At 38.2% G+C, this 23,428-nt stretch overlaps 2 protein-coding genes and 2 non-coding genes across 10 annotated transcripts; 3 read left to right on the top strand and 1 right to left on the bottom strand.

Annotated features, from left to right (window-relative positions):
• Positions 1-1,863: 1,863 nt before the first annotated feature.
• tm9sf5 (transmembrane 9 superfamily protein member 5) lies at positions 1,864-17,757 on the bottom strand. 2 transcript variants are annotated; one of them, XM_073854218.1, is made up of 18 exons: positions 17,456-17,757; positions 17,143-17,210; positions 16,973-17,066; positions 15,255-15,382; positions 14,908-15,037; positions 14,561-14,686; positions 12,543-12,649; positions 12,066-12,152; positions 11,868-11,973; positions 10,063-10,104; positions 9,670-9,796; positions 7,685-7,810; positions 7,494-7,551; positions 7,253-7,412; positions 6,789-6,940; positions 6,577-6,688; positions 4,179-4,350; positions 1,864-2,537 (listed from the first exon to the last, which is right to left on the bottom strand). In XM_073854218.1, the coding sequence occupies exons 1-18, from the start codon at positions 17,591-17,593 to the stop codon at positions 2,470-2,472; spliced, it is 2,001 nt and encodes a 666-aa protein (XP_073710319.1). In that variant the 5' UTR covers positions 17,594-17,757; the 3' UTR covers positions 1,864-2,469. The 2 variants fall into 2 exon arrangements, with proteins under 2 accessions (XP_073710319.1, XP_073710318.1); XM_073854217.1 differs by lacking the exon at positions 10,063-10,104 and having other exon boundaries at positions 17,456-17,756.
• A 614-nt stretch (positions 17,758-18,371) lies between these two features.
• Positions 18,372-23,350, top strand: rbmx (RNA binding motif protein X-linked). Of its 6 annotated transcripts, XR_008637510.2 has the most exons (11): positions 18,372-18,521; positions 19,256-19,380; positions 19,565-19,671; positions 19,864-20,029; positions 20,205-20,330; positions 20,410-20,524; positions 20,610-20,744; positions 20,862-20,953; positions 22,280-22,405; positions 23,043-23,138; positions 23,223-23,350. XR_008637510.2 is itself a non-coding variant. In XM_055178744.2 (9 exons), exons 2-9 carry the CDS (start codon positions 19,272-19,274, stop codon positions 21,780-21,782), a joined length of 1,146 nt encoding a protein of 381 aa, XP_055034719.1. In that variant the 5' UTR covers positions 18,372-18,521; positions 19,256-19,271; the 3' UTR covers positions 21,783-22,068. The 6 variants fall into 6 exon arrangements, 3 of the variants coding, with proteins under 3 accessions (XP_055034719.1, XP_055034716.1, XP_055034718.1); XR_008637511.2 differs by lacking the exon at positions 22,280-22,405; XR_008637509.2 differs by having other exon boundaries at positions 22,280-23,138.
• On the top strand, positions 19,703-19,779 carry LOC129422977 (small nucleolar RNA SNORD61). Its single transcript, XR_008637609.1, has one exon. It is a non-coding gene; the product is annotated as a small nucleolar RNA SNORD61 (small nucleolar RNA).
• On the top strand, positions 20,082-20,144 carry LOC129422978 (small nucleolar RNA SNORD61). The gene has a single exon (XR_008637610.2). It is a non-coding gene; the product is annotated as a small nucleolar RNA SNORD61 (small nucleolar RNA).
• Positions 23,351-23,428: the final 78 nt, after the last annotated feature.

The raw sequence follows: 23,428 nt of genomic DNA, 5'->3' as shown, positions 1-23,428 counted from the left end.
TCAGAACTGCTGCTTTTCCAACCATTAAAGTCTCAGTAGAAATGTGCTGTTATGAAGTAGGAGAGAGTAAATTTTTATGTAATTTAGTTGTAAACCTTATAATTTATGTTTTTATAACCCTGGAAATTATGTGGGGTGTAGTTTACCTCCTTTCCAAAGTACACTCTCAGCTAAACATGACGTCCAGACTGTAGACTATTTAACAAAGGTGCTTTCTTGGCAGACTCTTCATTTGTATTGTATTTTTATTGAAAATGACACCACCATTATCCAACAGACAGCAGTATTACATTTCAATATTTTAACTAAGAGATTGAATCCCACAAAACGTTTTGGTGTATTTGTCATATTTCACCCCAAAATTAAAATATTTTTCCACACTTGAGCATATTCCTATAACTGTCATTATCGTAATGCAAGCAAATCTCATTGTTATTACATTAGTAAGAAGGAATGAGAATACTTTGATGTTCTTTTGCTTTTAGGGTAAAATGTGATCTGTATATGTGATTTTTTTTTGTTATTTACCCGAGCAGCCAGTGATCTCAGGGTCTTACGATGTGAGTGAGAAATGTCAGAGTGCCTCCCTATATAAATGACTTGGTTTATGAAACAGTATACTTGTAAATATGATGGCTTCATATTGTTATATATACACACCTGTTGGTTATAGTTTAATATACAAAGCGAGACAGCTAGTGCTCATTTTGGGATGTTCAGACGTCGACCTTAAAGGGCACAAATTATGCCCATTTTTGCAAGACGCCATATAAGTCTCAGGTGTGCCTAGAATTTGTCTGTGAGGTTTCAGTTCAAAATATCCCACAGACCATTTTATTATAGCATGCCCTATTTGGGAGCGAGCACAAAGCGCTGTTTTCATGTGTGTACCTTTACATGCAAATGAGCTACAGCTCCCCACTCCCTTACCAACAGACAGTGAGAGCTTATTGTTAAAAATAGATCTGATTCCTGTAAAAACAGTCGGAGGCAATAGTATTTGTGCTAACAAACACATTTAGAAAAGCCTTTGTGTAAAATTAACGCAGTTTGTCAGTGGCCTTGAGCGGGGCTTTGTTTGTGTGACATCACATTAACAATAGAATCAAAACAGCATATGAGACTGCTTTGGATTAAAACGGAGGGGGTGGATTTTTTTCACTGTAGGATTGTTGTGCCAACACACATTTATGTCCAAACACCTTGTAAAAGTGGATTTTGCATAATATGTGCCCTTCAAACAGTTTAATGTTTAACTAACAAATGAATCCTGCCATTCTTTTGCTACAACCTGTTATCATCTTGATTCCAGTAAGTGCTGCAATATATTATGGGCATTTGTCTTTCAGTGTCCATTGATGTCTGCAGCACTTACAGAACTGTAGACAATCAGACTTTCATCCGACATGGGTTTACTTCAACGGTAACACCAGACTGTTTATTAAAGTATGTTTAAGCATTTTTGTAGTGATGTAAGATGCATTTTATTTTCCTTTTATTAAGACATGTTTAAGAATGTTCATGTATACCTCAAAAACGTAATGAACATTTGGTAGGGTTTTTAAATTAAAGCTATTGGAAAAAGCAAACATGTATAGTTTTTACGTGATGGCTGTTTTTGAAACACACGTTGAAATAATTTAATAAAAAGTACAAAAGCACTAAACATCTCCCATTATTAAGATACTATTACTTGAATGCAAGTGTCCTAGTGAAAAAAATTTGTTTTTAAGTTTCTAATTGTACTTCCTCCATAAAAAGTCATTCAGTGAGATAAAAGCGTAAAAACACACAGAACAAAGCGATAACACAGCAACAGCAGCAATAATCAATTTGCCAGAATAGTAGATGACAGAAGAGCGGTCCCATGACAGATCTTTTATATACAACAGAAAAAACTATGGACAGGAATCATTGTATTACAGGAATCAACAACAACAACAATCATTGTATTCGTATTCAAATTATGTCATTACAGGTGAAGGATTTAAATAAAATAAGAAAAACATACACTGTAAAAAGTAAAACATTGTCTCAACTTCAAAGAAAAATAAAGTCTTCAATTGATAACACAAAAAATCAAGTTAGGTGTTACTAATTAAAGTTATGTTTCTTTTAAGTTGATCCAACGTTTCACAGTGTACATTCTGGTTTCAAAATGAGTATATTAAGTATATTAAGCCAACCTAACAAGATAAGGGCTTCTGCTGCGAGTACTCTGCCTTTGGAAGCTAAAATGAAGTCGGATAACGTAAAGGTCTTTGGAGTTCACATGCAGACCTACCGTAGGTCAATTCCCAAATTAAAACAGAGTGAATTGCAAACAGTGAAGCCACAAACCAGCAGTTAAGACAAGAAGAGGGTGTTTTTCTGTGATTCCTTAGAAATCTTTTCCTTCATTTTAATGTCTCTTCAGGGCTACTAATTGACAGCTGGTTTGTCGAAAGATGACGCCTTGTTGATCCTCTCCTAGTCCACTTTCAGCACACTGTAGATTTTATTTACAAACCAAAAGCAAGCGAAGAAACCTATGGTGCCTGTGAGGAAAAAATGCAGTTACGTTAGACAATGAAACATACTCTGCATACTCCAACATACTCCATATTACGATCAAATTGTGAAACAGTGTACATCATCAGACAGCACATCCATTAAAATCACATTTAGAGTAATTTGGGTGGCATTTTACAAGATAACCATCTGTGAACAGAGCCATTTCAAATGTAGCAAATTATCTGACGGAGCTAAACTGAGCTGAGCGTAATGAAGCGCCGGATTAAATCGGATCATCGCTAAAGGGGGGCTTGACAGATAAAAACCAGCTCTGTATGAGATGAGCCACTTAACAATAAGTCTGACATAAGTCTTGGCTCTGAATCTATTTTCAGATGTATTTTTATACCAAAGATTCACACAACTCCCCCTCACTTTCCACATATACTCTTAATCTTTTGGTTCGCTCTCAGGATCATGCTAGGATTAGAAGAAACACATCATTGGGTGGTATGAACATTATTTTCAATTTGGGGCAAAGAGATGGTGTTGTGCTTAGAGACTGACAGCCTCGTAGGCTTTTAATGGCAATCCAGTAAACCTCTTGTTTCTCTTCGGCCAAACATTTTTACCCCTCAAGCACCTGCGCATGGAAGTTGCCATAACAGCTGTAGCCAGGGATCCTATCCATGGCAACTAATAGATTGTGGCTAATAATAATAAAAAAAGCCTGATGATGTCCCATCATTCAAAGCAAAGCCGTGTGATGCCGATTACAAAAGATAACCTGAACCATTTCTGTAAAAGCCTCCACACTTAAAAGAGCTTGGGCCATATCACTGCTAGTCCTACTTTCATGTCCTGTAGTAGTAGCTAAAAGAAAATAACAAATGAAAGGAGCTGTAAAACCTCGGAGGACATGAGCAAGCATGTGTTCATGTTAGCCCTTTACAGCCGTAGGTTCTGAGGCCATGGCTGGCAGACAGCTGGCCGCCTCTCGCCACCTCAGTCTTGGCATATGAATGAGGAGAAGCGAGGTAGATGTGATTAAAGCCAGAGGAAGCGCTGCTATCTTTCAACAACAACGCTGAAGGATGAGCAGGAATATTTATAAGCGTCCCAATTACCCATGGACAAAACACAGTTGTCGGGCAGGAACAAAGTGGCTAAATGTGGTCACCTGCCAGACAAAAGCGTCAGCAAGGAAACATTCTGCTGCTTCTGAAGCGCAGACATTATGACCCTTTTATACAATGAAAAGGGTGTAGTTGAAGTGAACAACATGACCCTATTTGCTTACTTTTGAGGAAAGTAAACATTTCAACGTCTGTCTTAGAAAGGGGAGGGGGTAATTTGCAAGTCACACAAAGTATTGCTTTAAAGGAACAGGATGCGTATCCTGAAGCCTTTGAGTTGTACACCAATGGATTGACCATGACAGTCATTTCCTGTATCGATTTGTAAACATGGTAAAGGGTGCACACTCAGATATGTGGACATTATTTGTTTATTCTTCTTGCAAGGCAGTGTGATGATATTTACCAACTGTGTTCCTGTAGCTGAACTGGTAAAACAATGGATCGGTAGAGCAAAGGTCAAAAAATGTACTTTTTATAACAAATTTACTTAGATTAACAAAGTGTAAATCAATGAATGAAACATCTGAGAAAATGCATAAATCATACCTGTGAAAATAAAGAAGATGAGCACCATGATCAAAGTGTAACCAAAGTAGAGGATGGTGCTTGCGGCCTCTATGATTTGAAGCTTTGAGAAAAAGTAATGCACTGCGTAGATAAACAGATACGCGGCTGTGAAGCCGCTGGTCAGGAACGAACGCCACCACCAGTGGTAATCCTGTCAAGTAAAAAATGAGAAAGCTTTAAACAAAAAGGTTGCAAACTCTTCGTTCAGCAGTTAAAGGTGGACAAAATAATTATTAAACTTAAAGGTGCAGTGTGTAATTTTTAGAAGGATCCCTTGACAGAAATGCAAAATAATATACAAAACTATATTATCAGGGGTGTATAAAGACCTTTTATAATGAACCATTATGTGTTAATTACCTTAGAATGAGATGTTTTTATCTACATACACAGAGGGTCCCCTTACATGGAAGTCGCCATTTTGGGCCGCCATGTTTCTACAGAAGCCCTTAACGGACAAACTTTTTTCATTAAGTTGTCTCCGACGATGACCTGTTTGTCCGGTGGTGGCTACAGTAGCTTCTCTATGTGTTTTAAAAGCGAGGGGTAAGCAGTGGACTGAGCCGTTGGTTGCAATTCACAACCTCACCACTAGATGCCACTAAAATTTACACACTGCACCTTTAAAGGAACAGTATGTAGGATTGTGACCAAAACTGGTACTGCAATCACACGACTCGTGGCTAATACACAACATGACAACATAAACATCAGTTGAGGGCTGCAACTCCACTTTTTAAATGACAATATCCTGGCCAGACCACTGTTGTCAGTGATATAAGTATTTGACATGAAAATGATTTCTTAATGTCTAGATACATATCAGGGCCATTTTATGATTAATTGATATTAATTTCTTACATACTGTTCCTTTAAAGTAACACTTGAAGAAATGAATAACACTTCTGATACACATTTAAAATGATGTCTATTCCCATGAGATCACTCATATCAGTAACCATTTTATTCTACATAAGGTATGACCAAAGTCCTTTCGGGAAGGCGTGTCACTAGGCGGACATGTTTGCAATGCTTCCAGGTAATTATTTCAGTCACGACTAAAATCCTAACTTGAATGGGAAAAGACAGATATCTCTAAAATCATGTTCTAAAAATCACAATTATTATTATTATTGTCTCTAAACAATTAAACCTTATATAAACTGCTACATAATGTTTGTTTCATCTACTGCACATGCACACAGGTTGGCAAGGGTCTCGCGTGACTCTTTATATGGCCCCTCCCCCAGAAAATCGTCAGTCTATTGATTGATGATTGGTTCTTTTAACTGGAAGGTGGGACTTCTGTTGCCAGAGCTGTTATATTGAGAATTTCATTGTCCCCTATTCATAGTAACAGCAGTGCTTAATCTTGTTATATCCAATATTCAGGGTTCCCACACCTTGGTAAACTTCAAATTCAAGGACCTTTCAAGGACTTTCCAGGTCCAATACCATTAAATCCAAGCACTTAATGTGGGGACACATTCTAAGTGACAGCAATGTTACATTCTGTTACCTTGTAAGATACATTGTTACAGTTTTCACGTGTCAAACACAACTATGCACAAAAGCAAATTTTGATCCATACCAAAAATGCATACAGGAAATATAAGCATTTAAAACTAAAGGGGATCGCACACCGGACGCGCAGCTCAGCGCCGCGCCATTCTAAAAAAATGTAACACATTGTTTTCTATGAGTGTACGCACATTGGCGCCGCCAGGTGGCGCCTGTCCGCGCCGCCCAGCTGTGACTCAGGAAGTTGTTCAAATTCCTGTCGCGCCACTCACATAGTTTAACATTAAATAACATCATATGTGTCCCACATCATTAATGATTAACATTGGCTGCTAACGTATATTTTACATTTTGAAGTAGACGCTATCTGACGAAGCTCGCGCTATTTACTGTGCACTTCCGGTTTACAATACCTCCGAGTTCTCCTAGGCGCGACGCGGCGCTGAGCTGCCCGGCGGTGTGCGATCCCCTTAATAGTTTAGCACGTCACCTAAAAAAAGTCTAGAGTATTTATGACCTCATCCAACACTACCCAGGAAATAATATGGATTTTTTCCAGAGAAATAGATATTTCTTGCACAACATAGATTCAAGCACTTTCAATGACCTATATCTATTTATGTTTTTTTTACTACTTTCCATGGCCTTGAATTCCCCCCCCCCCAGATATATACAAACTTTCAAGGATTTCAAGGACCCGTGGGAACCCTGAATATCTTTGGTACTACTCACTTTGTCTCTGTATCCCTCTTATTACCTTTGCATGGGCCAAGACCACTGGCATATTAAATTTTTACACAGGCAAATGCACGCACTTAAAAACATCTATAAGCATCTGTCAAGCTTTCTCTCTCACCTCTGAACACAAATGAAAATAGCAAAGCAGAACAGTGGCCTCCGAGCAGGTTATGACCAGAATGATGAAGACCAGGAAGAGGAATCCAAACATGTAATACATCTGATGAGACCTACAAAGAAATATTTTAATGTAGCTTTTTGGTCCCAAAACATCTCCCCAAAGAATTTCAGATTTATATGCCATGTGAATTAAAAGCTGTCTGAATTTACCATATGCTGTTAAGGATGAAGAAGAGCTGGATGAAGATGCAGCCGAAGGGCAGGATGCCGCCCATGACGATGCCTGGCAGGGGTCTGGTAAAGAAGGACTGCTGGGGAATTTGCCGAGGGATCTGGTTTGTTCTCACCGGTGGCTCAATGCCCTGTAAAAAGCAGGAAAATAATAACACACCCACGTGCATCACAGCTTGCCAGGGGTAAAGGCACACACAGATGGAAAAAGCAACACCAATTGATGGTGACACAAAGCATTATGTAATATGCTGTCACTAATAAGCAAACGTAAGAATTGTGGAGCTCAGGATCTCTTGTGCATAACCTCCTCATCGTCATAATTATGATTTTTAAGGCATCCTTTCATAAAAACTCTGAACTGCTAAATGAATCGTTTTGTACACCAGCAATTACAGTTTAAACAGCTCTTCAATAACGGCTAATTATGGAGATCTACTCACCGGCTTTTTGAAGCCAAAGTATGCGCCAGCAAAAGTGAGAGGAACTGAAATGCCGAACCACAGTGCCAGGATGGCTACTAATGTACCAAAAGGAACTGCAGCAGAGGAGCCCTCTACCCACAGGATCAGATTCATCAAGAAGAAATCAACAAACACAATCCTGCAAAAACAACAAGTTATGAATTTAAAACGGTGTACATTATTTACATAATACTATGCCTATTTTCCTATTTTTACATACCCAGGGCAGAGAAAGGCTGTGAGGAGAACATTGGTTTTCCATTTCTCACCACCGAAAGCTGAAGAGACAGAAAAAATGTCTAATTATGACCCTGTCCCTAAATTGGAGTTATTATTATGTTGCAAAAAATATATTTTTAAGCCTAAAGCATGAAGGAGTAAGATTTTGTGTTGAATACTGTATATTCTTACTCTTATAAAGTCTTGCTGACACGTAGCCTGCAGGTGTGCCCAACAGAACCCACAGCACCACTGCACAGGTCATAAGAGCCCCTCTGTTGGCTGGAGACAGGAAGCCCAGACAGGCCAAGAAAAGAGAACAGAAGCACGAGTGTTATTCAAGTTTAGATAACTAAATTATACAAACTTACAGAAACGTGACTGGACCAACCTTTTTATAGTGCAGAATCAAGACACATAATTTATTTTAGAGGCAAGTTAGGGTTAGGGGAAATAAAAAAGTTACTATTGTTCCCCCTAAACCTAACTTGGCTATAAAATATGAAAGAGATCAAGATGGTGTACCTAACCCAAGTCCTAACTAGTGAATGACCAATATGGGTAATGAATGGCCAATATTGAGAAAGCAATTGTGGCCGATATAACACAAATGTAATAAAGTGAGAAAATTGGAGAAACTAAATGAACATTTACTTTGAATAACATTTATGAATATATTTTAAGTACTAAAAAAAACTTATAAACATTTGTACACATAAAACTAAATAAGTTGTAGTGCAACTTTCTCTAGTACAGTAGCAAATAACTATTACTAACTTGGGTCAAAGAATTGCATTGAATTAATATGTTTGGTCATTTTATAGGCTGTCAGATTGGGACAACCAATTTAAAGAGACACTCCACTTTTTTAAAATAGGCTCATTTTCCAGCTCCCCTAGAGTTAAACATTTGATTTTTACCGTTTTGGAATCCATTCAGCTGATCTCCAGGTCTGGCGCTACCACTTTTAGCATAGCTTAGCAAATTCCATTGAATCTGATAAGACCATTAGCAACACTGTCAAAAATGACCAAAGTGTTTCGATATTTTTCCTATTTAAAACGCTTCTGTACTTACATCGGGTACTAAGACTGACGGAAATTTAAAACTTGCGATTTTCTAGGCCGATGTGGCTAGGAACTATACTCTTATTCTGGCGTAATAATCAAGGACTTTGCTGCTGTAACATGCTGTACCGCATGTTACACAGCACCCAAAAATAGCCCGCTTGGTAACTTTCAATAGCAGGTGACTATTTTCGGGCGCTGCGTAATATCACTGCGAGATTACCCAGAGATCGGCTGAATGGATTCCAAAACGGTAAAAATCAAATGTTTAAATCTGGAAAATTAGGTTATTTTCAAAAAAGTGGAGTGTCCCTTTAAGGAACAGAAAGATTTATTGGTCAATGCCAAAAATTAAACATGTCAAATATCGGTGATATATCGGCCACAGCAGTATACTGACCTATTACTAGTTCTAACCCTAACCTTAACTCTAAATCTGATTGACAGGAGTTTTACTTAAAGGGGCCATGGCATGAAAATCTGACTTTTCCATGTTTAAGTGCTATGATTGGGTCCCCAGTGCTTCTATCAACCTAGAAAATGTTAAAAAAAAAAACCCAGTAACTTAGTTTTGGTAAATCATTCTCTACAAGCACATGAAAAAATAGGTCGTTGAAATTTGGCTCTCCTTATGATGTCATAAGGAACTCTTATTATAATAATACCACCCCTTAATCTGCACTATCCAATCACAGCACTGCCATTTAGTGCAGAGAAAAGCACAATTGAGTTTTAATTGCAACAAACCACCATCATTGTGATCATTGTTTGAATTTCATCAGCTCATTTGCATTTTAAAGGACACACCCAAAACGGCACATTTTTGCACACACCTACGAGGTGGCAATTTTAACATGCTATTACATTATATATATGGTATTTTGAGCTAAAACTTCACATATGTGCTCTGGGGACACCAAAGATTTATTTGACATCTTAAAAAAGTCTTGTGCCATGGCCCCTTTAAGGACCGGCAAGGATGTTGTTTTAGGAACATGTGCTACTCTACAAGAACAATAAAGCACAAAACTCAGTTCTGTCGAGTTTCGTTAGTCCAATACAGACACTACAAACAATTTAATTCTACACTTTTCCAAAACTTACAAAGAGTAATGAAGGTCATAATGAAGATTTGAGTGCCTTGTCCAAGGAAAACAGACAGAATCATGCCCATCCTGGGTGGCCTGAACACATCACCATGTACCTGCTTCCACCCAGACTCTTCCTGGAGATCTTCCTGTGGGTGATACAACAACAAACAGCCCATCAAAACCCCAATATGACCGCCGTTTCATTGACCATTATTACTGATCAGTTAAGGTCACATAACACTGCACTACCTCTGTGACATTACCCATTTACTGTAAATATTCAAGATCCCTTAATTTTCACCTTGATGGTGAGCAAGATTAGAGCAGGTTTTACCATACAAAAGAATATTCCCAGTAATTAAACAATCAACCAATCATAATCCCCAGCAACGGAATAAGCTTGTAAGCTTACATAGGTACTGTTTGAAGCTGTAGGGATCTTAACCCAGTCTGCCTGTGAATGTCACAACAGAGGTTTAAGTGTTGTCAGGTTTCAGTAGGTTCACTCACGATAAATACAAATGAAAAAATGATAGCTTGTTTAAACTAGAAGGATATTACTACAATCTCTCCACACCTGATTTAAAGGTGTCATATCATATAAATGTATTTTCATTTCCCTGATGTCCACTTATAATGTTAAAGGAATAGGTCACCCAAAAGTAGAGTAAATGACTACATAATTTACAGTTTTTGGGTGAACTATCCCTTTAATAAAACTTTTTGCAGCTAAAATGGTTGTTGATTACTTTTGTATCGCTTTATTCGAAAATCAGTAGGCGAGGAGTATTTCCAAATTCATAGTATTCGAAAAACTGTACCCCTTGCTACTTCCGACAAGATTTTGATTCGATGAACACTTTACTATCTCGTAAGCCCCTGGAAGAGGTGTCCACATATTCAACAATTTTGGAAAGCGGTAACGCGGCTCTATTCAAACGTAAATACATAAGGAAAACAGCTGTAAACAGAGCTCATAACAAGACATTGATGAGAAGATCAACAGCAGTAAGGCTTCAATGTATATGTATGGTAATTTTGTCAGACGATGTCGCGTTTATAAATCAGGATTTAAGCAGCAGTTGGATTAAACACGAGGTGTTACTGGGTGGTGTTTAGTAACTATTCTATAGTCTACTCATTTTATGTCTGACAACAGAACTGATAATACGTAAAAATAGCATTCAGTTGTGCTAAAATGCAATATAATGTGACAGATCAAAGAGTAAAAGTGAAACATATTTCAGGTGCCAACACTCGATCAAACGCGAACATATATGCTAATTAGCGTGTGACGTCATCACAGACACAAGTCTATCAAAATCCCGTGGGAAGCACTGATTTATCATTATCCTATCTCTATATTAATATGACCATGCTGGTTTCTATGGTTCATTCGCATCTGTTGTTGCCATTTTACAGGGCGATGTAATCTAATGGCTGTTCCCAAGCACTTTTAGGCTGAAATAAGCCACTTTTTATTTACATTATTAATGCCTAGTATGTCTATTTCAATGGTCGCGTGTGCGGGGCAGTGAGGGTTGTAAAAATATAGATACAGTTGTGCGGGGCGGGCCAAATATTTCATAAAAGCGGGACCCGCAGGTTGAAAAAAAAAAAACGCAGACCCGCGCATCACTAGTAGGTACTGTCACAGTATATGATTTCAGATTTTTGTTGCTGTGTCTCCAGGAAACATCCCTTACACACGTAAAATGTAAAACAGCATTCAATTTGTTGCTGTCATGTTAAATATATCCTTTACCTACCCCATCCTCCTTAACAATCTGTTTCACTGTTGCATCACATTACAGTCATTCGATCTTACAAACAGGATCCTTCATAATCAAATGCAAAACAAATAGCACAAAAACTCCATTTCGTACTTATCCATAGAAATTAAAACATCAACCGCTTTTACTCCTGATTAACTACAAACGTACATGCCGTTTGTCTCAAAAGAACTATAAAAATTTCATTCCTCGTGATATGACCCCTTTAAATGGCAAAAATTAACTGTAAAAAAAAAACCAGCAACTACTTGACACACTTGATAAACATTATCGAACATAATACAGTAAGTGTATGTTTTGTTTAGCTGCGCCCATGTGGGAGTGTCAACCCTATAGAGGCTCTATAGACAAGCTCTTTAGAGAAGAGGCTTAAGTGACGTTAACTATTCATCTCTTCTGTTATAACATAACAAATTCAATGTACCTGGTCCATCTGGTTGTACTTGGCAATGTCCTTGTGAAGTGTTCGAAGCATGATCATGGCCACCATGCCAGACAGGAAGAGCACGATAACCAATGAGTTCATGATGCTGAAAATCAAAAAAGGTTTGCCTATTAATGTCTAGTTACTGCTTCTTAATCTCAGTCGTACGATACTTTAAGCTAAACTCTTTGCATTTACCTGAACCACTGGATGTTGGTGTGAGGCATTGAAACCAAAATGTAATCCCACCGAGAAGCCCATCTGATCTCATCATTGCGCTTAAATGTAAAAAAAAAAAAACACTATTACACTCAGTTCTCTCCAAGCATATGTGACCCGTGCTAGCAAATTTAGTCGGAATGAGCTAATATAAAAAAATAGCTATTTATATTTTGAAATTCACAAAAAAACGTGAAATCTGACACAGAATGACAGAGCTACACCTGCTTGAAGTTAATAGAGTCAGCAATGTGAATTTTGAGATTATTTATACTATTAAGATCACTAGACGAGGCCCTAATCTACTTATTTTAATGAAATCAATTTTGACCAAAATCAATATTTATACTTTCTTTCGCCTGTAGCTCCAAATTAGACCACGCACATTCCAACTCTTTTTGCCAGCATAGGTCACATATACAAAATACGACTCACTGAACAGACTTGCGCTTAAATTGAACCGAATAGGAGTAGGACACTTTGAGATCAGTGGTAAATTCAGATGGTATGTCCATGGGAGATCCTTCACATGTTGGAGTGGACTCCTCACTATGTTTGACACTGTGAATCCAACAGAAACACATCTTATGAGCAGGACCACATCAAACCTGAGTGTGCATATCCAAAGCTTCTCAGATAACCGCAGGGCTTTCCATCATTTTCAAATTCAACCGATAATCCATCCTCTATACAGTTTGTTGTGCATACTGCAGCCAATAAGTGTATAGTATTATCGTCTCCTATCGACGATCATTTATCACATTTCACCATGTTTAAATACATTCCTCTGAGATCTTTGTATATCCACCTTTCCCAGGAGTTACAGCAGCATATCTCTTTGGCATAGTGTCAATATATTTCCTTAGAAGTTCATCAGTAATGTTATCAAGTCAAGTCAAGTCAAGTCTTAATTGTCATTCCGCTACATGTAGGAACATAGAGTGGAACAAAATGTTGTATCTCTCAGGACCACGGTGTTACAAATAGCGACATGAGGAAATAATACAGAATAAACAACATAGTATACCAGGAAGTATATCGCTATCTGAAATATTGCCAAAGACGGCATTACAGGGACGCAGGGATTATGGCAAGGGACGCAGTGTCTCGTTCCCTTCTCAGGGAACAACAGTTACATACGTAACTAGGGCTGGGCAAAAAAATAGATTTTTCGATTAATCGTGTTTTTTTTTACATGGTTGATTCAGAATCGATTCTCAAAGAGCAGAATCGATTTTTTTTCATATCTTGTTCTGCAAACATTGAACGTAAGATTAAGGTTAATCAAATTACTAGTCTTCTTCACTAGATGTCACCCTCTTTTTTGCCTCTTTTTTCTGCGATGTTACTAAGGAGCCTGTCATTCTTTCATTCAGTGCTTAAAATGGTGGTTTCAGGTGCTTCATCGACGTTGATGCCACCTTCACATAAAAAGTAAGAGGTATGGAAGCATTTTAGATTTCGCAAGCAAGACAACAACGATAGTGTTGTGGCTTTTAATTTCTTTTTATTAATTACCCACTTGTAAACTTATGTTCACGGTTTTTATTAATATAATATTTGTATTAAATCTATATTCATTGAGTTGAATCGAGAATAAAAACAGACCCGAGAACCGGAATCGAAAATTGAATCGAATTTTGATAGCTTGTGAATCGAAATCGAATCGATCTGGAACATCTGAATTGATACCCAGCCCTATACGTAACCAGAGACGTTTTCATGTGTTAAACACAACTATGCAAAAAAGCATTTTGGTATGAATCAACATTCGCATACAGAAGCATTTAAAGCAAACAGTTTAGCACGTGTGCTTAAAAAGTCTAGAATTTTTATGATATTATCCTACACTACACAGGGAATATGAATTTTTTCCAGAAAACTTCTTGCATAAAATAGATCCAAGCACTTTCAATGACCTGTATCTATATTTGTATATTTTCTAAAACTTCATAGGGCCTTGAATTATTTTCCCCAGATTCACAAACTTTCAAGGACCCGTGGGAACCCTGTTTAGGTCACTTTTCTTACTGGCCCCCTTAAAGTCCAGACCTCAACTTCAAATATGGGGCGAGTTGGAAAATAAACTGCACCTGAACACAGAAAAGCCTTTGGCTTGAGTTGCAAAGGGCATGGGAAAACATTACCTCGAAGTTCCGTGGAAATATATTGACACCATGTCATAGATATGTGCTGCAGCAACTGCTATAAATGGTTGACATGCCAAACATTAAAGTGGATAAAAACAATATGACTCACTTCATCTGATATTTATTGTTATTATAAAATTAAATCATGTTTTAGAGGCAAAAAATTCTATATTTTCAAATCTTTCAGGTGTTCTAATAATTGTGGTGTCGCCTGTATAAAATGTAGCTTCAATTATTGATCAAAGTGCATATATGTGACTAATGTCATAGAGTTTGACATTTGACTAAATGGTTTAATATAGATATAGTATGCTATCAGACACTCCGAGGTTCCAAAGTAGCAGCCACAAGCCGAGCACCCATCCCGTTGCTTTCATCTGCACTGTGGTAAGTTATTGTGATGTCCACGTGGTTGAAAATGTAGAAAGTGTTCTTTTTGTTGAAATCAGCCTGAAAGAGTACAGGATTCAAATTGATGTAATTAGGGAATCTAAACATTTATCTACCTCCACCCTACCTGGGTACACCCTTTGTTCCCAGGCCCAGTTAATAAGACCTCTTTTTCATAGGGCCCAACACTACAGTGGCCCTATCGGTTACTAGGATTTGCTTTCTATCCAAAAAAATAATAACTCAAAGTGTTTAGCAGATTATTAAACAGGCCCTCTTACATTAATAACACAGGCATCTTTCGGCTTTCCCTCTTGGTTTACTAGACATCCAATGGGAAATCCGGGGTTGCAGACTTTCTGATCATCCTCCACATTATAACACCACGTTACGGGCATGTTGTCCACAATCCTACAAAACAAAAGAATAATAAAAAAAACAAAGCTCACTTATCAGTTCTTCACATCACTCAGGTCAAGCATAAACTGAAGAAAAAATGGATTATATGTCAAACCCTAAAGTGACAGATTTTGTCATTGTTACAGTTTTTAAACGAGACATCTGTATATGCTGATAACCAGGCAAGCAAGATGCCACAACTGACACAACCACGCCCATGTTGACATACCAGTGGTGCTGGTAATTCAGCTCCATTCCTCTCTTTATAAAGTCCAACTTTAACTTATCTTCTTTTGAGGATACGTCATACTTTCTGGTACAAACCATCACACACTTCTTGTCCTCTTTAAATGAAAACTGAAAAAGGAGAAATTCAAATTAAGACCTGAAGGATGTTTATACGTTGTAAAACACCAATGAGCAGAAATACAAAACTACTATGATGAACTTGCCAGAGTAAAGGGATAGTTCACTCCAAAATTGTCTTCAGAATACATTTTTAGATATTTTTGATAAAAACTGAGAGACTTGTGACTGTCTTTCATTCCTTTCTGGGCTTAAATATTGACTATCGAATAGCAGCCAACAGGGCAGTCACAAGTAGTGATAGGACAATATATTGCAGAGGCCGATATATCGATAAAGATACATTTTTTTCAATCGGCCAGTAAATTTCTCTATTACCTTAACTTGATGTTTGTAATAAAAAAGACACTCCGTGTCACTCAATGAAAAACCAAAGTCTGACAGACAGTAAAATAACCAATCATTAATAACATTTTAACATGACATTAAAGGGTTACATTTATAAATGTTATGCATAACAAATGTTTTTTTTAAGTTTCATCAGTTTTCTGTTTGTCTCTTACGTACTGTAATAACATTTGTGTTATACTGGCTATAAAAAAAACATATTGGTCGACCACTAGTCACAAGCCTCCTGGTTTTCATCAAAAATGTATTCCGAAGACGATCGAAAAACTCACGGGTTTGGAATGACACAGGGGTAAGTGATATGATCAATTTTTTATTTTAGAGTGACATATACCCTTAGTTTTAAAGGTGCCGTGTGTAATTTTTAGAAGGGCCTCTTCACAGAAATGCAAAATAATATACAAAACCATACTATCAGGGGTGTATAAAGACCTTTTTATAATGAACTGTTATGTTTTTATTACCTTAGAATGAGACGTTTTTATCTACATACACAGAGGGTCCCCTTACTGGAAGTCGCCATTTTGTGCCACCATGTTTCTACAGAAGCCCTTAACTGAAAACTTTTTTTACTAAGTTGTCTCTGTCAATTACATGTTTTTCCGATGGCGGCTACCAAAGCTCCTCTATGCGTTTCAAAAGCAAGCGGTGAGCAGTGGACTGAGCCGTTGGTTGCAATTTGCAACCTCACCACAGGATGCCACTAGAATTTACACACTGCACCTTTAAAGAGCACATTACTGCATTTGAAAATTAGCATGGAATGTTCAAAAATTAAAATAATGCCAGAATTTTTATATAGATTTATTATGATAATGTTGAAGATAATTTCATCAATATTTTTCCATTTTGTAATATGTTTTCATTCAAAGTATTAACATCTGCATTTAGGCTTTTACAATTCTTGTTCTGGTAGCAATGCATTATTGCATATATAATAATAATATTATACTTTTTTAGTACACTTTAACTCACTTTGGGAAAAAGCATCTGACAAAAAGTAAATAAGTAAATGTAAAAATATATGTAATAAATATAAGCATTCAAAACCATGAACTATGCCATGATACCACGACTACGCAATACCAGTTAAACAGAAAAGCTATTTATGCACAGATAAGTTAGCATATGCCCTTTACATCCTGGGAAACTTGACAAACAAGATATTGAGGCAGCTAAAATGAAGACACTTGAATAAGAACAATGGTTGGTAAGATGAGAGACAACTCTTACTTTGTATGGGGACGTTTCAATTCTCTCTCCAAACAACACCTGTCCAAGGTTCTCTGAAGGCCTTTTTTCATTTGAATCTTGGCAGAAATCGAACCTAAATAATGGGAATTTGGTCATTGATGAGCTGTTCAAATAAAAAAGCAGATATAATTGTGATCACAGATACTTACGCATCATATTCATAGGGCAGGACTGATTCCACAGAGTCTAGTCTATTCACAAACAGTTGGATATTCGTCTACAGGAATAACACAGCATGAAAGAGAGATGGAAGCTGAAAATTAATCACAACTCAACTTTTTCACCCAGTCTATGATTGCTAAATGAACCCGTTTGTCCAATAAGAACAAGATAGGGACTGATTTACATAAGTTTGCACTGCAGATGGGCCTACAGAAGCGATCCAGAAAATACTTACTTCCTCGGTGTCTGAACATTAAGTATTTGTTTATAATACTTTACCAATGCAGCAAAAAACCTCACCTCACATTGCCCCGCTTCTCCCTCGGAGGGTTTTTCACAAAAACTCACTGGCGCTAAACCCGGAAGGTAAAATCCAGAGCACGAGCTAAATATGACCAAACTCCACGCAAATATAAAACACGAATTTGGTGACTTCATTTTGTAATGCTGTGGTCGTACTTCCGGTTCAATTTGTTGGAAAAAGCATGAAAATAACCGGTGAAATGAAAAATTACAAAAACATCGAGTTCGTAGTCGTCTGTGTCTGTGATGGAAGATTCCTGGATCACTTCCTCACTGCGCTTGTAGCTCCGCCTAATCATGTCTCCGCCTGTATCTCTTCTTCTTCGGGTGTTTCTCAAACGCGAGGACGCGTCCTTTTTTATTAATATTATTTATAAGCCATTATTGACACATTGTAAACAATATTTTAACAGCCAATATAAATGCACAAATTACAATTTTGAAAAAAGATGTAAATAAAATAAATAAAGACAACGCGAGGATGCGTCCTAGGAAGGCTGCATATCTCGGCTTCCACGTCATCATGCATCGCTGATGCATCGTCGTATGACGTTTCAATTTGCAGGATGTTTCGAAGGCAGCCTTCGTTTCGTGTCCTTCCTACGACCTCTTTTAAAGGACGAAAAAAAAATCACGCATTTGTCCTAAATCACGCATTTAGAACTTTCTCAAAAAAAATGATGGGTATAATGGTTATATTATAATAAAAATAATGATACATAATAATTACAGAAGTAAGGAATAAGTTAGTATTTTATATTAATATTTAGTATTATGCGTTTAGTGAAGACACGTCCAACCTTTATATACGTGGCTGAAATTCATATAATGAAAAAGGGATATCAGTGGCTGGCGTTAATAATCTAATGAATTTTATCACGGACTGCGCCATAAATACTAAAATCAAGTGTAATCTTCAAACATACCGATAGATGGCGTGAGAGTCTTTTAAACTGTTAAAGTCCGCCCTCCTACCACAGAATAAGTGGCTGTGCTTTGGGCGGACCGAAACACGAGATACATAAACCAGTGGTCTCTTTTGTTTCTATCTATTGATCCTGTGGTGAGTGAATCTTGTTGGTGGTCTGCTGCCATCTAATCACGCATTGAGATTTGTTTTATAGACGAGTCGCGATTTTACAATGTTTGGTTAATTTTAACTGTCTTAATTTGTCTATGCATATATATGCATATATTTTAGCAGCTGTAACGTTACGTTAATCGTCACCGAAAATGGCCTCGTATAACGTTAACTGGACGGTGGCAAAATATTTTAAAATGCACCATTCTGATTATTATACATTCAAATCTTGAGGTGGTTGCGTGCATTTTTGTTTATGTTTGTGAATCTTTTATCAAACGTTTTGCAGCGAGTTGACTTGACGAGGTTCATGGCTGCTTGGTCTGCACAGTAGCCGTGTGATTTTAAGCGTCGGCCATTTTGTGAAGCATGCTTTTAAAAACTAACGGTAAATGACTACAAACTGCAACAAACGCAGTTGAAGTATATTTTAAGTTCCTGACTTGATTCATTGTAATTCCTGGTGTTCGCATTAAAATGAAACGCATGTAATGCTATTACCCTCAATTAGCTAACGTTAGCATCGTATGCTTTAGATAAAGATGATGGTAACGGGACCTTATCTAAACGTTACATTTAGGCACTATTTCCAACTCGCTTTGGAGGTGTAATACAAATGCACAGACAGTTTTGAGTTTGGTGTCTGCAATTATTCAGGTCAAAACACTTGACTGATTTTAACAATGCGCAAATATCTCTTTCCCTCTCTCTTCTAGTTGCATTGGGGAAAACATGGCGGAGGCAGACCGACCAGGGAAACTCTTCATCGGTGGCCTCAACACTGAAACGACCGAGAAGGTTCTTGAAGCATATTTCAGCAAATTCGGCAGAATAGCAGAAGGTAACAGTTAGTGTAATGTAATAAGCGTGATGCAAGATCCAAACTACACGTGTATGAGAGATCTGATTTGGGCACGTGTACTAAAACGTGCAGTAAACTAAGCTATGAGAGTCATTCGTTTGTTTGCTAATGCTTGTGCATAGAATATAAGACATTTGGTGTGACTTTCATGCTTTTATTTTAGTTCTTTTGATGAAGGATCGAGAAACAAACAAATCCAGAGGTTTCGCTTTTGTAACCTATGAGAATCCTGGCGACGCTAAAGATGCTGCAAGGGAAATGAATGGCAAGGTATGTACTGCTGCTTACTCCACATTTGTAAGCTGTGATGATGGCTTGTGGCATTGATCTGTTTGAACTGATTTAGTCCACAATTGTCCTCTAAGAAGTTCTGAGCTTACATAAAAATGTGCACAATTGCATTTATTTATTTTAGTTTACGTGTCAAATTTGTCTAAACCCATATTCCTTGTGTGTTTCAAGCCCCTTGATGGAAAGCCTATTAAAGTGGAACAGGCCACAAAGCCCCAGTTTGAGTCTTCAGGACGTCGTGGTCCACCACCAGTTAGTCCAAGAAGTCGAGGTCCTGCCAGAGGCCCACGCGGGTCCAGAGGAGCACCAAGTGGAATGCGAGGACCACCTAGCAGAGGTTATTATTCACCCACTGCTTGCTTTCCTTATGGAAGTGAATTTTTCTTCATGCTATGATGACACTCTTTTGATGATCTTTTTGAACTGATTGTCCTCTAAGAAGTTCTGAGCTTGTACAGGATATGCTTGCTTGTATCTGCTAAATCTTTACAAAGATAACGTAGGGATTGTAGAACCCTTTTTTAAAGGTATATCATCCAGAGGTCCACCCCCACAGAAAAGAGGACCCCCTGTGCGAAATGGAGGGCCCCCACCCAAGAGATCTGCACCGTCGGGGCCAATGGGCAGACGCGATTTTGGTAACATACTGTTGTGAGCCGTTTTCATTTTCTTTTCATCTCTTGAGCCATTAAAACTTATTTCTCAAATATTTAACAGCACCAATGTCAAGGGACAGGGACCCATATGGTCCCCCTCCCCGCAGGGATTCACTGATGTCGAGAAGGGATGATGGTCCTTCACCACGTGATGATCATTACAGTACTAAAGACAGGTAGGGTGACGCATAGAAAAGTTTGAATAATCCAGTGTTTGGTCTGCATTGAACATTAAAACTCACAAGCTGTTTTCCTATTTAGTTATTCCAGCCGTGACTACATGAGCTCACGTGACTCTAGGGACTACGGCCCTCCTCCGCGAGACTACCCATATCGGGAGTATCCAACCCATTCCAGTTCCAGAGATGAATATGGGTCAGCATCCAGAGGCTACAGGTAATCTTACTTCCTCAAACGTTAGAGGTCTTTGAAAAGTGCCAGTTCTCAGAATCAACGTAAATAAAAAGTAGGAAAAATCTAGATTGGAAAACTTAACATTCTTTTGTATCTTAGCGATCGTGATGGCTATGGTGGTGGACGAGAGCCTAGGGGTTATATGGAGCGACCCAGTACAGGCTCCTATAGAGAACCCTACGATGGTTACGGTAAGATGAAACTTTCAGTGAGGTAAAAATGTGTTAGGGGCTGCACTTAAGCTGTCTCAAATGCACATAACAAGGGCTGTCTCGTGTGATTAGCCAAAAAATGGAAACCTCAAATGTGGCATCCTGAGTGTACCAAACAAATCGCACCAACAAGGAATCTCTCACAAGCTGCGTTTTGATCCCTAAAGCCTTGAGTCGTTCCGGTAGCTCTGTCTGAACAACCAAAGACAGAAACCGAGTATCCAATCTACCATCTAACATGGAAATCAGTACCAAAGGAAAATGCATTTACTCCACAATGGCACGCTAAAAGGCTCTGATTGCGCAATTGTCAACACTGTCGTTCTGTAGTTGTTGTCTCTTAAGTAGCACCTGGAACTTCAAATTAATTGTTCCTGGTTTGGATAGTTTACAACCTTGAGCTAACAATTTTGGGGAAATGGGCACTTGACAACGCAGTATCATGCAAAGAATGTTTAAGTAAATTTTGCCAATTACATGACCCATTGACCCTGCAGGTAACTCGCGCAGCGCCCCACCCTCAAGGGGTCCGCCTCCATCCTACAGTGGGAGTGGCGGAAGCAGTCGTTATGACGACTATGGCAGCAGTTCCCGGGATGGATATGGCAGTCGTGATGGGTATCCCAGCAGTCGGAGTGACCCATACTCCACTAGTCGTGGTGACCGCCCGGGTAGGCAGGAGCGGGGACCACTCCCTCCTCTCGAGAGAGGCTATCCTCCTCGAGAATACAGCAGCTCAAGCCGCGGGGCACCTCGGGGTCGCGGAGGCGGCCGGGCAGATAGAGGAATGGCCCGGAGCCGATACTAAGATGAACTTAAATGGAGAAATACCAAACTCTCGTTGAGATGTTCGAAAGACTCCTAAAAAAAAAACACCCTTTTAAACTCTGGATTTCAAGCTTTACCTGGACTTGTGAAAGTTTTTTTTTCCGTTCTTTTAAAATGCAAAGTTTATTTTCCCATTGCCCATCTACCATTTAATAGTACCATTTGCAAATTTAAGTGAGTGTTCTTTTTTTATTTGTATTGTAGTGTTTGTAACTGCTATGCCCTGAAATATGGCTTTCATTTAACAATAAAGTGTTTTTATGAAAGATTGAGCAACGCTGCTGTTCAAGGAAGTGAGAAACTATGAAACTCATTCAAATTTGATATCAATTCACCCAGTTGTCCTTGGTGAGCACCCCCAAATGGCATTTAATGATCAAATTCAGATTCTGATGCAAAATTCATGTAGACATGATTGTTCAGATTGTTGAAGTCAGGACAAATGTCACTTTTTTCCCAAACTCTCTATGGGTGTAGTTTTCCTCAGTGCAAATGGATCCTTCATCGCAAAGCCTAAACATTGACTGCTTGCATCGACCAATCCAAAGACAACCAAAAAGCAAGAAACAATTCAGCACCACAGATAAAACCTGTCGACAGCTGGTAAGCAAAGCAAACCCTTTTGTTCTGGTATAAGTGGCGTCTCGGTGTAATTTGAAGCCTTAAGGTTAGTGTAATTTTAGTCAAACGCCATCTTTGTTAACCTGGCTTTACAAATGCAGTTCGGTTGACTGAAATGTTTTAAAATTTCCAACATGCTTAACCAAACGTCACCTGTCTACAAAGGAGTCTATGAGCCACTGGATCATTGTGTTTAGGAGCTCTTAGTCTAAAAAAACTTCAGATTTCTACTGTTGCAAAGGAGAAAATGTCTGGATTTTTACCCCTTCGTCACATTTTAAATGCAAAAAATGCCCCTATTCTTTTAAAGGATATTAAGATGAATCTCTTCAAAGGATCTATATCTACAGCAAAATGTAAAGCAAATCCCCGCAAAACTTCTCAACCTCACAATGGGACCATTTTAAAGTTTTAGTAAATTCACTTAGTGTTAAAAGCCAGAGTTGCTCTCAAAGCATGCAAATCCTAAAAAGGAGACCACGTGGAGAAAAAACGCGCCTTTTCAACAGCCTGGAAAACCGTTCAGATTGTATTGAGTTCTTTTTGTAATACACTACTTTTAAATTTGTCCCCCAAAGTCTGCTATAACAATTTGCTGACTGTAACTCTCTTATTGCAGGATAAATGGAAGAATCAAAGCCTGATGATGATCTTCTTACTTTGCTGATCAGCACCTGTTGGTCGCAGTGAATAAGATGCTTGCGTTACGAAGCAGGTATGATAAAGTCCTAACTCATACAAATTTGTGTTGTAAAATGCATTTCTATACAACTAACTTTTTTTTGTTTTTTTTATTCAGATTGTCCGGTTCCGTAGGCAACAACTGTTTCAAGTTCATGTGGATGGAGTCATTTGGGATGCTGCAGATTTACAAATGAATATTTGACTGACTTTGTTTTTTATCCCAATAAACTAATTTATTTTAAATGTGTCTCTCTTATGTCTATGCATTTATATCTATATACCCCGTATTAAGCATTAAAGTGATGCATTTATCTGGTTAGA

The sequence above is a fragment of the Misgurnus anguillicaudatus genome, chromosome 16 (genome assembly GCF_027580225.2).
Source record: "Misgurnus anguillicaudatus chromosome 16, ASM2758022v2, whole genome shotgun sequence".
Taxonomy (NCBI): Eukaryota; Metazoa; Chordata; class Actinopteri; order Cypriniformes; family Cobitidae; genus Misgurnus; species Misgurnus anguillicaudatus.
This window is presented reverse-complemented; position numbering and strand designations above follow the sequence as displayed.

Coding starts and splice junctions, on each gene's coding strand:
- rbmx (XM_055178741.2), top strand. CDS start 19,272: ATGGCGGAGGCAGACCGACCAGGGAAACTCTTCATCGGTGGCCTCAAC. Junction 20,745..20,861: donor TCAGCATCCAGAGGCTACAG/GTAATCTTACTT, acceptor TTTGTATCTTAG/CGATCGTGATGGCTATGGTG. Junction 20,954..21,471: donor AGAACCCTACGATGGTTACG/GTAAGATGAAAC, acceptor TTGACCCTGCAG/GTAACTCGCGCAGCGCCCCA.
- tm9sf5 (XM_073854218.1), bottom strand. CDS start 17,593: ATGAAGTCACCAAATTCGTGTTTTATATTTGCGTGGAGTTTGGTCATA. Junction 12,650..14,560: donor CTGCTACTTTGGAACCTCGG/AGTGTCTGATAG, acceptor TGTTGGATTCAC/AGTGTCAAACATAGTGAGGA. Junction 2,538..4,178: donor CATCTTCTTTATTTTCACAG/GTATGATTTATG, acceptor TTTTCCTCACAG/GCACCATAGGTTTCTTCGCT.